This window comes from Neolamprologus brichardi, chromosome 8, assembly GCF_056152115.1.
Source record: "Neolamprologus brichardi isolate AB-2024 chromosome 8, ASM5615211v1, whole genome shotgun sequence".
Taxonomy (NCBI): domain Eukaryota; kingdom Metazoa; phylum Chordata; class Actinopteri; order Cichliformes; family Cichlidae; genus Neolamprologus; species Neolamprologus brichardi.
The window spans coordinates 16,416,621-16,429,777 of NC_142111.1; the positions used below are offsets into that span (position 1 = coordinate 16,416,621).

General features: G+C 44.9%; 1 protein-coding gene across 2 annotated transcripts in view; it reads right to left on the minus strand.

The window, feature by feature from the left end:
• Positions 1-13,157, minus strand: part of LOC102780220 (zinc finger MIZ domain-containing protein 1-like) — a 110,316-nt gene that overhangs the window by 36,422 nt on the left and 60,737 nt on the right. For both annotated transcript variants that reach the window (XM_087844707.1, XM_087844708.1), the window contains one exon: positions 3,628-3,747. In XM_087844707.1, coding sequence (XP_087700833.1) covers positions 3,628-3,696 — 69 coding nt within the window. In that variant the 5' untranslated portion in view covers positions 3,697-3,747. The remainder of the gene's footprint in view (positions 1-3,627; positions 3,748-13,157) is intronic.

The window sequence follows — 13,157 nt, forward strand, 5'->3', positions numbered from 1 at the left end:
CACTTCTTAGTTTGCTGCTGTTGTTGCTCTACATTCATCGACACCCCCAGAGCACTGAAAACACGTTAATGGAGACAATTAACACTGGAAAGAACGCAGCGGCAGACAGAAACAGCTGCACAAGCAGTGTAGGAGCGGTGCAAAGAGGACAGTCCTCCAGTTTGTCTTGAAATATCACCACTAAGAATGTGAGGAAGTGTTCCTGCGGCGAGAGGATGGTTCATAGTTTCTGGCGAAGCCCTGTATGTATCAGCGAAAGGAGAGTCTGACAGCAAACTGGCTTCCCCACCGTGAGAGGAAAATACTGTCTCTGAAATAGATACCAGCATTATCAGGCAAGCCATCTTCCCCAAAGTGCTCGCAATGGTGCAGTTCTGAGATGCAGGAGGAAAACAAACAGGCTCTGAGAAAAAACGTGTTGGGGGAAAAATCAGATAACTGTTTTTATAAATCACTTGCATAAGCATACTTGTCTGTTTGGAGGTTAAACAAGAGAACATTTGTTTTTCTGTATCACTTTCGAATAAATACAGATATATATATTTATATTCTAGGGTTATATTGTACCAACATCTCAAGCATTTTGTCTTTGTAACCACAAGACCCGAAACAGGCAAATTCTCACATCTGGAAGCTGTTTTCTTAAATTCTCCTTAATAAATAATAACCAAAACAAATATTCAGTCTTGCCGAGCAAATTTCTGTCTGCCAACCTATTAATTAGTCCCTTATCTTTCCCATTAACTGCATAACCTGAAACCAAAACAAAGTCCCTCATTTTAAAGTCAGATTTAGCGCAATGTGGCAAAAAAAAAGAACGAAAGAAACCAAAAAAATCCCCCAAGTGTTTGGTCGAGTTTGTTTAAAAATCATATTATTGCAATTTTACAACAAGACAGTAATTTAAAAATTACCACAGTAATGATTTTCTGATTTAACTTTCAACCCGTGATTCAATCAGGTTGACGGATTCCAATTTCCTCCACTTTATCATCGCGCTCAGCAGTAATTTATCATTTGAGCAACAAAATCAATTTGTTCCCCTGTCCGCTGCACTGGCTGGGAGTACTCAGAGAGACATGTCACATCTCCCAGAAAACAACAACACAATGGAGGAGGCTTCATTTATATTCCTGCTCCAAGTCGGCACTGCCTTCGAGATGCCAAATTTCAGCATGTGCACACTTTCAATTAAAGCAAACAGCTGGATTGGTTTACAATATTTCCTTAATTATTTTAATAGCTTGGATATTGGACAATGGGGAGCAGGGGGAGAAGATAGTGAGTTAATTGTTCTGATCTCCCCTGATGATCATCTTTGTGTGCGGGGAGGAGAATAGACGGTTGGCTGAATGGGCTCGCTGCTAGTCTAATTGGCAGGACATAAATGGTATTTATTATGCGGGCCTTCCAAACCCTGATTGTCTGCGGCACAAAGCTGCCTCTATTAGCAGGGTGCTGGCTCTTACTGGTTGGTTTGAAATGACCCAGCGCTTAACCATTTATTAGTTGGACTGAAGGCCTCCTTGTACGCCATGGATCTCTCTAATTGGCATGTTTACCCATGCGCTGCTTTCCTGGGTGCTAACATTGGGATGTATTTGTTTAAATTTTTGACTTGAGGGGTCAATACATTTAACCCCGCAGCATTTGGGATTGTGTAAACTACTCTCAGACAAACACAAGTTCCCTTTCAAGTTCTGTCAACTTCCTTTACAGACCAATTCACCTGCTATTAGTAATACAGCGCTTTAATAGAATCAATTTTCTCTCCTCTTACAAGTAAAGGAGGGGAAATTGAATTATTTAATAGCCTGCTGTGAAGAAGGTAACCAGACTGAAGACAGAGAGTGTTTACCTCTCCTTTTCTCTGTACCTTATTACTTAAGAACAAAAGGCCTGTTTCTACACATAGAGAAGCTTCGCTCTTTTTACTCCCCAAATGCTTGCCTTGTCTCTCTCTCCGCCTCACCTTGCCTTAAATTTGGATAGCTGGGATAAAGCAGTTTACCACGTCCACATTTGCATTTAAGTGCAAGCCCCCATACATTGTCCCCCGGAGGCTTTCTGATGTACTTTTCAAGGAGGTGGACCTCGGCAGCACAGAGCCCAGAAACAAAATGGACCAGCAGTTAAGAGAAGAGATCAAAGGAAGATCCCTGTAGCCTGGGGTTACACAAGTATGCCTGCCTAATTCTGCCGAAGATTCGTCCTGCAGTAAATGGTGCTGAGAGGAGAACAAAAGGACACGCTGGGAGTCAGCAGCGGTGGAGGCAGAAAGCAGGGCGATGACGGGGGGGGGGGGGGGGGGGAGGGAGGGAGGGGAGCCTTTGCTCTTTGACCCCGGCCGGTAACCTGAGTCACACCAGAGTCCCGATAATAGGAGCTGAACAGATTAGTCACTTAACTGTGGCCAAACAGGAAGATAGAGAGGCAGTCTCACCGTGGATGTGACTCACTACATGTGTGTACTTGGAAAGGTGAACAGTGCTGGTGAGGGTTTTTTTCCACTGCTTGTGTTTTTTCCACCGGTAGCAGCAAAAAGTCCAGTACATTACTAACTTACTGAACATGCTTTAGCCTGCAGGCTTTAAATGAACTATAAAACTTCATAATCAGTGTTAATAAATGGCAAATTAAAAGAGCTACTTTACTGTTAACAGACCACAACATGATAATCAGGAGGTTTACTTATTGGCTAGTAATTCTTTTGTAAACCATTTATGTAATTCATCTGTAAAACCGCAGCTAATGTTTATAATATACCGTGCAGTGTGTTTATAAAGCTTTCACAGATGTGTATAACACTTGTTTTTAAAAGCATATAAACAGATGTGCTGTAAATCACATGAATGTGAACCTGGAGGCTGCTGCTTGTGTGCTGTTTCACCCACCATAGACTTTCATATTCACTAGCAGTTTTTTGGGTCTACGGAGTAAAAATGTTGGATTCCAATGCACCCCTTCCCTTTATTAACCCACATTTAAAAAGACAGAAATTAGGGGCCCTGTCACAAAATAGGAATAGGTCACAGTATCGCACAGATGTGCATGTCTCTGACACACCAGTGACTCTGACTGAATCAGAAGCTCTCAAACTGCAGGGGCATGGCACCGTTGTGATCTTTTTTAGAGAAGAAAACAAACAAGAGTTTGCTGATGCTATTGTGTTGATCTTTATTTTGCTCACATTCAACTTGGATCCTTTTTTTACTGCTAGCAGTCAGTACAAATTGTGCGTGTGTGAGTGCAGGGTGAGATTTTCATTAGTGCGACAATTAAGAGTTTTACAACCGCTGGACTAAATGGTTGTAATCGAGGCCCTGGTAATGAGAACTGAGTCCTTTACAAAACGACTGGATGATTTACTAACCATTAACAAATATAGCACAAGCACACATATATGCAATTGAAGTTACAGCCTACAGTATATAATTTAAAATCGGTCATTTTATATTTAAGAAAATAACAAATACGTTAATAATGACGCTTCATTATTTGTGGAAAAAGTTATTAAATATCAACTTGTGATGACGCTAATCGCTGTCGTTGTCATCATCGCAGTTTATTTATTTGGTTTTTTAATTGAAATATAATATTAATGTCTGAGAGCCAACACCTCCTCACCTGTTTGATACACTGCAGACGGTCATTGGTCTGCTGTATGTGTCTGTCCATCGACGGAATCGAGTTCATGTTGATTGTCCCTCTTTGGCCTCTACCTGCCAGCCATTAAACTGGAGACTTCTGTAACACAAACACAGACAAATGTTAAGGCTCACCTCTTCCAAGGGAAGCTGCCAATTCCATCACCACCAGGATATTGCTGTTATAGTGTGTTTGTGGGTGTGTGTGTGTGCGCTGGGTGCTGTGAGCTGAGCAGGGAGATATTGATTTGGCAGGTGACAAGCACCTCAGAGAGCCCAAAGGATGACATTCCTCTCAGCTCCTGTGACACCCTTAACAAGCCCTGGCGGTTGCCCCGAACGGTGCCATACACCTTTGGAAATGACACACTGGACGTAGACAGGATGTCTGACTGTGTTTAAAGCACCTTGGGGTGAAAATGAACAGAGGTAGAGGGACACAAACACACACACACACTGAGTCGTAGCACCTCAGTCTGTCAGCATTACCTCAGAAACCTGCACGAAACCCTTCCATCCTGGCCTGTGAGAACATTAACTTGGCATGTGGTTCTCTGTTTACATTACTTAGCCATTATGTAATCTTTGGTTAACAATTATCTGTACCCTGGGCCCAGACTTGCTCTACATTTTACTCCCCTTTCTCCTCCTCCCTTCTCGCTCCAGCTACATAAGAGTTCCTCTAACAAAACCCCTTACAGCGCACTATTGATTTTGGAGTAGCAGCTTATAGAAAACCTTCTTCTTTTAGCAGAGAGAATAATATTTTATGGAAGGCAAACAATGGGGCTGTGAGCTGACATGCTACATACTATTATCACAAGTTAAAAAGTATCACCGGCTACATTAAAGGTTATCAATTTCGCCTCTAGGGGGTTTGATTTAATGTTGCATTCAGTGTCAAATAAATATTACACAAGGCTGTCGGCCATAACTCGTAGTGACCTGCAGCTCGAAGTGGAAGGTTTAGTGAATTAATAAGCGCGTTTATGGGTGGTGAAAAGTGTAACCTCCATCTTCTCCTCCGCCTCACTCCCCCTTTATCTCATCCTGTCTCAATCTTTCCTTCTCGCTACTGCAGGGGCAGCTCGTCCTGCGGTGCATCATCTCTCACTCAAACGCTCTTTCAGACCCCTCCCTCTCCACGCCATCCTTCTCCATTACCATCACACAGTGAGAAATTTCGCCGTACAAAGTACCTGAGAGATGAGGGAGCGAGGGGAGGAAAAAAAAAAAAAAAGGAGAGCGGGAGAGAGAGGAGGCAGCATGCTGCACCATACTGATAATGCTCACTTAGGGGTCTCTAGCTGGATTTAACGGCAGGGCCAGTAATCTACTCCACTAGACAGCTAAAGAGCTTTTATGCTACCTATTGGAGCTGGTCATGCCTGTACTTGAGAGGAGAGAAGGGCACACTAGTGCATTCCTCTCCATAAATTAGAAAGCTCATAAAGGGGGGGGGGGGAGATGTCCGAGTATTTTTTCCACTCCTCTTTGCACATGGAAAGTGTTTTGTTTGTTGACATGTCTGATGTCTCACAGACTTACTGAATCCTCAGTTGAAACATTTGAAGTGGGCGTGGCTGAGTTCTGATAATGATTTGAGGAATTTAGCATAAAAAAACGATTGGGCATGGGTTTAAGTGACTTTCAGATATCTACAGCTTAATCAAATAACATTCACATTTTATAACATGTGGTCACGGATACTCCTGTCAAACAACAGCTTCCTTAGTGACACATGTTTTATACATCCATCAGGTGTTTGCTGCTATAATACTCCCCCCAGCCACCTCCTTCTGCCAGCTGATAGTGAGCTGATCCTTGGCAAGGGTGTCCCCAGACCACTGTGCTCCTCAGCCACCAGCAGGTGTCTCCCTGGCCCTTCAAAGGCCTGGCTAGTGGCACAAAGAAGGCGGAGCAGTGTTGCTTTAAGCCTTTACAAGCTCTACAAATCCTCAGCTGCTGCTTCCTAACAGGGCCCACTCAGCCCGGCACTGCCTGTCTGACCTTGTGGTTATTGATGAGCGAGTCGACCTGCTCCCTCCGACTCTCTCTCGTTCTCTTCCCTCCTGCCCTTCCCCTTGCTCTCGCTCTCTCACTCGTGCTCTCTCTCTGTCATCTCTCTTACCTCCAACAGTGAGTTAAAATGAGGGGAAAGAAAGGTTGGGCTGCCATTCACCTCCTCCGTTTTTTAACCGGTTAAACACACGGTGCAGGAATCGCTGTAAAGCCTACGTGTGCACACATTTACATGCATTTTCTTCCTAAGATAATGACTTTTTTTTTTTTTTAAATGGCATGGCAGTGTTGAGGTGTAATTTAATTTCCAGATATTCACTTGTTCTAATTAAACACTAGTCCTTTGTTATATCTTTGATGACTAACAAGAGCCAATTTACAGATTAAACCCATGATGCTACGGAGATATGACAGCAGTGGCAATTATGAGCCCGCCTCTATTTACAAGCTCTCATCTATCTTACAGATGCTATCGCTTATTATTTTCTCTGTGCTGCTACCTTTACGTGACGTTATTTGCCTTGATTCAGATAGTAACTCCGGCAATCCTGCCTGACGCTTCTGAGCGTGTGAGGGGAAAACGCTGCAGATATGTGCCTTACTTGAGCTTAATTTACTGCAAATTGCACAGCAGGCGTTACACAACAAGTTGAGCTGTGGATTCCTGCACAACAAAAGACTCGTGGGTGTGGGGGGAGTCGGAGAGTGGGACGAGAGCAGGGAGACCCGCTTCCCTCTCCTATTCAAGGGGGAGCTAAAATATATGTATTGAGTGGGAGCTGTAATAAAACGAAACGGGTGAGGAGATGCAGGCTGGGAACAAATATGAAAGGCAGTGGAGTATGGCGGCAAGGCGATGGAGCACCACCGGAGGATTGGATGAAATTATCTCTTTATAATCAGGGGGCTTCTGCATGGCTGCCTCCTCCATTGCCCAGTGACAGATGAGGCCTACCTCTTCAGATGGGCTTTTCACAGTGCTATCAGCCCACCTCTAGGGTAAAACAATGTTTTTCTTCCCCCTGTAACACTACTTTAAAGCTTTGTTTTCGCACGGCACCCCGCGGAGAGAGGACCGTCTCCTGTCAGACGGGGTCCATGTTTGTCTCATTACGTGATCATGTTACGTAAGCGTACCTTGAAAAGGGCTGCGGATTTAATTTGATGACAAAACTGTGCCACAGGAAGGGCTGGAAGAGGGTGACGCTAAACAATGTTGAATGAAGACACTAAAGCGCAACATTATCTGCAGTAAGTAAGAGGGAATTGCTTTTTGAACTGTCACAATCGCACAGTTTGGAATCTAAACATTATTTCAGACACCCAAAAACCTTCAAAGAGCGTTTCTAGCTTGTTAATGTAACGTAGATGAGCTGTGCGTCTCCGCTCTGCAGGATAAAAACAGTCGGAGAGGGAGAAAAGTAGACAATGATTAGCTTTATCCCGCCATCACAGCAGAACAAATGGATCACGAACCCGCGCCGCTTTACACAGTCTCTCAACTGAGCTGTTGAGGCGCAGGGAAGTGGTAAACAGATTTAATTTATTCATATAAATGGCTTGTGAACCAAAACAGTCAGGCCACTCTGGGAGCGAGCAGTCTTGTTAAAGGATATTTCCAGTTTATTACATTTCTTATTTCCGTAGTTTTGGCCATTGCTCGTGATAATATTGTGCTCTCCAAAGTAATTGCTGAGATCTGGAAGCACAGTGACAACGCAACTACAAAGTGCGATAGGGCAAGAAATAAGATGTCAGACAAGTCGACAGGCCATCAATTCAGAAAAGATATTTGAAGGTAATAAAGTGTGCATACCTATGATATGGATTAGAGCGTTTTACTTCACAGAGAAAACAGCACATATAATGCAAGAGCAGTGAATCAAAGTTGAACTGGAACATCAGTCACTAAACTATGATGGATGCTGATAACACACAGGCGGGGTAATAATTTTAGCTCATGTGGAAGTTTGCTTAAAATCTATACAATCGCCTGAGAGCGTTTCCTTCGTGCCCTCCTGACTCGTGTACCACATTTGAATGGAGACATTTTTCTGAAGCGCATCTCCCGAGGCGCTCAAAAGTATTCGTCGACATGAAAAGGTGAGAGAGTGAGTGCGGCTACAGGTGTAGAAAGACAGCAAACCACGCTGGCTACCATCCCGACCACACGCACGCACGCACACAAGCACACAGATCTTCTCACCTTCCCTTGAGTGCTGGGCCGGCATCATGATACCATAACAACACCCTCAGTCACTCGTAATGTGCTTTACAACAACACTACAGGCAGGGTGTTACACCTCCGCAGAGCAGTGTGAAACACCCCCCCTCTTCTCGACACACACCAAAACACATGCACGCACACACGCCTCGCTAATCGAAAGCTACTAAGCTAAGCACTGCTGACACTATTAAATCTGAACAAGGTGGCCTCAGTGAAGAAATCAGCATCATTCTCATACCTTATGGGGACATGTCAAGACTCAAGGTGATCACGTCTCCGTGAGTCATCTGTTGTAGGTGAATTAGGCAATAAAGGACTAATCTGCACCATCATTGACTAGGGGTCTGCTGTTTGCAGCACTTGCTTAAGGGTGATAAAGATGAGGGAGTAGGAGGAGAGAAGGAAGAGGAGGAGGGGGAGGAAGCATCTCTTCACCCTCATGATTTTAATGAGCTTTGATTCCGAGATATGTCTTGTTTTCTTCCGACTGTCGGCTGAGGCTGGCGTGAAAGCTCTCCTTTAATTATCTCAACATTGTAGAGAAGACCGTTTTTGGGTTTTTTTGCACTGAGGGATGGGCGTTCAGTTTAGAGAGGGCACCTCTAGGACTCCAGGTGTCTGCCTGGTAAGTGGCCAGGCAGGCAGCGAGGACAAAGCTGTGTTTGTTCGACGGAGGAAAAAGCAGAGAGGATGGAAATGTGTACGTAACAGTGCTTCTTCCATTGTTGCCTTACAGAATGTGCCATAATCCCCGGCAGGCTCCATCCAGAGCTGGCACGGAGGATAATATGAGCTGCCTCCTGCCTGTCCCACCTCCCTGCTCTACCTCCCCTCCCCTCAGCCCTTCTCCAGCACCTCCTCCTCCCTTCCCCCACGTCTCTGCTGCACACACACACATATGGACACGCAGCCACTCGAGTGCACACACACGCTCACACCTCCCCACATGGCTCCTTAACAGGCTTGGGAATGGATTTCTTTTATTTAATGTGGTTTGGTCTGCAGCTCCAGAGGCAACCGTGAGCGAGGGCGGGCTCGCAGTTGTGCCACTCGCTCTCGTGCGTGCGCGCGCGCACACACTCAATCCAAAGGAGCCCTGCTGTGTTGGTCGCTGTTCACTGATCTCTCCCTCTTTCCCTCTGTCTTTCTCCATCTCCCATTCTCCCTCTAACTCACTCCACTCCCTCGCTCTGTCTTTCACGCAGACCCACATTCACTCTCTCCCTCCTTTTTTGCCCTCTCACTTTTTTTTTTTCATGACAACTCACATAAGCAAGCCTCCTGGATTCCTGCGGGAGCCCCACGTTCAGTACACAGAGATTGTTCAGCCATCAGGCACATCTGCAGCATGATTAGAAAAGCAAAGGGAGCATGGTATTGGAGGCAGGAGGCCGGGGTGGCAGAGACACCCCCCACCCACCCTTCATGGCCACCAGCAGAAGCAGAAGAAGAAAACAGAGGGTTGGGATCATAGAGGGGCCTTAGCAATATCTCCTCTCTAACCAAGTGTAACATTTCACCAAGTCTCAGAGGCTGATCTCTGACTACGATTAAAAAAAGAAAAAGAGAGAGAGAGAAAGGACAAAGGCAAATGGGAGCCAGTCTCTCTTCACTGCCAAGCCACCATCCATCCGCTAGCCTACCTCCCTCATGGAGCTGGCAAAAACTAGAGGAGAACCTGCAAACACGAGTAGCATCATTGTTTCTCCTCCCTCTCTTGTTTGCTGTGCACTGCCACTTCCAAAGCGCTACTCTTTTAATTTCCTTCCACCCTTACGCTAATAGCAGACAAGGGGGGAGGTGAGAGCTGTGGGGGGGGTCAATTCCCCCGTGGCGCTAGAGGCAGCACAGATGAGCCACATGACTGTGCGAGCCCCCACCAAATGCAGAGCAGCGTGAGGTGAAACGGCTAGCTAGCCCCGCTCTGTCTCCCTGTGCCTGTGGTGCTCCATCAGCCACACTGCTCGCTGCCAAGCTCCTTTCTCCTTCACAATCCTCCTGGAATTTCGGAGGCATGTGACGATGATGATGATGGTGATGATGAAACCAGTGAGCCAAAGTGTAAACCTGCAGCCATTGTTGAGATATGAGGTAAATTCACAGTCTCACAAAAGAGAGCCATCACTACCACCCCTCGGAACACTTTGTCTTAAAAATGGCCTTTGATTGCGAGCATAGAGGAAAAGTCAAAGAGGCATTTTATTTCCATATCTGTGAGTGATATTGTTGCCACGAAGGTGCCGACACTGCCTCAGACAACTTCTGAGCCCCCCCCCCCCCCCCCGCCTTCCTTTCTCAGTTTTTTTTCTTGCCAGTCTCCTGGTTTATTATGCATTCAGCTCATGTGTCCCTCCTGTGAGTGGCTGTTCATTTTCCACATACCATGCTTAATCCGGCCAGCTAAAACTTTGAAATAGCGGGAGCCGCAGACGCAGCCGCTACCCAAGAGGAGCCATTATGAGGTCTGGGAGAGAGAGACTGATAGCGCTGGGGGGAGGAGTGACAGGCGAGCTGCAAGATACATGGGAAGGAATTCAAAGAAGGCTGAGAGCAGAACAGGAGGGGTGTGCGTGTTTGTGTGTTCGCTGCTTTACAAGCATACACTACGCGAGAGTAGCTGTGATAAGTTAGAGGCAGTTGTGGGTGTTTGTTAGCTTGCGTGTGTGTGTTTGAAGGAGTTGTTGGTGTGGGCAGGGGGATGGAGGACCTCCTTGTCTCCATTGTGCCAGTGACCTTTGGCCTTTTGTGACTTTGAGTGAATGGGAGGAGAGAAACAGAAAGAAACAGAGAGTGAGGGATTTTAAATAGTGCATGAGCTCAACCTGCCTAGACACTGATGGACAGCGGCAACATGAGCTTTCTCTGTTTCACCAAAGGAGTCTGTGAAGACATACCATCAAACTGCCAGACCTTATAATGACCTCGCTAACATCTCCATTTGGAAATTTCATCAGCAGGAATATCGGCTTTTCCTTTTCAGCATTTAAGGTGCCAATTACAAATTCCTAAAGCTTGAGAATATGTCTTAAAATTCCTGATTTAATTCATCAAAAGTCCAAAACCTGAATAAAAAAATATACGTAGGAAAACAGCAAATGTGACCCTGTGACCAGTTATTTTAGATGTTACATTTTTAGAGAAAGTTTCATAGTTAAATAAAAAATACAGTCGACATCTGAAAGAAGGAATGCCACAACCTTCATCTTACAAATCAATAAAGCAACGATTCCCTTCACAACCATTTTCTGTTTTGTTTTTTTGAACACTAAAAGCCATCTGAGATTTTACTTCATCTTTTTTGTTCCATTTTTCCAGAAAAACATTTTCTCCTCCAGTCCACAGACCTGAATCGGAGTGATCTAGCTGGCATGGCTCATAGAAATATATTCTTTTTTAATATTTGCAGATTGTTTGATAACCTTGCTGGGCGGACTGATCCCGTGTTAACAGCTTGCTAGTATCTACAGCCATCGGTCCCTCCGGGGAGAAGCCTCTCATTCCACAAATGTGCTCAATTAAAAAGAGCAGAGTGCTTAGAGAGGGCCAGTGAGAGGCCATTCCCTGCGCCCGTTTGATCTGGATTTCCTAATTGGTCAATGACAACACATTACCAGACAGGCGGATGCTTGATCTGCAGAGAGGAGGCTTTTTGACTAGGGCAGTTCGACCTCTCTTCCTTTCCCTTTCGCCCCCTGCACCTTCGACGTCCTACCCGCCCCCTCCGTGACCACGCAGAGTGCGTGTGAGTCCGAGTGTCTCTGCATGTAAAAAGGGAGTATGGGTCTGACGTGTAGGAGGGGGCTGATTTAGAGGTTAGACAGCACAGGCTGCAGTAAATCCGTGTCACAAATCTTCCTTATGGAACCGTGGGGGGACACACGCGAGCATGTGATGAATCCCATGCAACACGCAGACCTCTGCCTCCCCTCCTCGGCCTCTTCTGGAGCCCATACCACACTGCTTGCGCTGCACTAATTTGCCAGATATCGTGGGCTGTTATGTTTTGATTGCCTTTGTGTAAATGAATCGGGAAGCCTCTCATTTCACGTGCAGCTGTGAAGAATTCCAATGTGTCAGGGAAGAAAAAGGAGATTCTCCAGGGAGAAAAAGACTTAGTGGAGTCTTCGATCACGCACTGAAGACATTTATTCATTTATTCATCTTTCTTTCTTTATCCAGGCATCCTTGGATCATTTCACTCAGTGTATATTATTTCCCTATTGTGTGCGGCCCTCTTTAGGGAGTCACTACAGCATAAAAACACCAAAGGCAAACCGAATCGCATGCAAGGAGTCTCAGCGATGCAGATCAGATGCTTGCACAACAGTATGGTCTCATTTTATATAATCCTACTGCTAGCTAAAAATAGTATCAAATTAATATTGAATGTTACTGTAGGAGAGGCGTGGCAGAGTTCCAGCTTATGGAAATATGCTGTCATATGGAGCGATAACAGTCTATCCTTTAACACACCCATGTGAAAAAGAAATAACTTATTAGGAATTTCCCACCGCCTCTGAAGTAAAATGTTTATGTTTCATATATAGCTCTTATACTTGTGAAAGTGGCCCCTTGTTCATACAACACAATGTTTACTTATTCATACATAATTCTTAAAATTACATTTTTATGAGGGAAAAATGCAAAAGGAGCCCGTTTCGTAAATAAATCACAGTCTTATGAGACATTAAATGGATATAAAACATAAAATTAGCTTTTAAAATGGACATATACACTTTATATGCATAAACATCATCTACATATACACCCCTAACAAAAGAAAAAAAAGCAACCAATTAACAAACTTTAAAATGTGAGGACCTACCGAAGTACTTAAAGCTTATGCCTGCATATAAACTCTTTATAAATAGGGCCAGTGGTCGGTCTGGAAACCCATAAGCTTCTCTGCTGACTTAGCCTCTGGGGAAAACAGCCAATTTCTCGGCGCTTCCAGTGTAGCCAGCGGATATCCAGGCTAAGCGTTCCTGTTCCGGTCATTGTTTATGAATCCAGATACATTTGAAAAAAGCTAATAAAAAGCTAAATGAGAGGCAGTGATTCTGAGAGTGCATTTTGGCAAGTGGAATCCCTCGTTTTGCTCTCTACACAGACCGCTCACCTCCATGCAACCAAAGACTGTTCAAACAAACTGATCAACTCAACTTGTATCACAAAAGGACTACAAATGAAAGGCTTCTGGTAACAGAAGAGTTTGCCAACATTCGTCTGCATATTCAAATGCAGATATCACTTTATAAAGA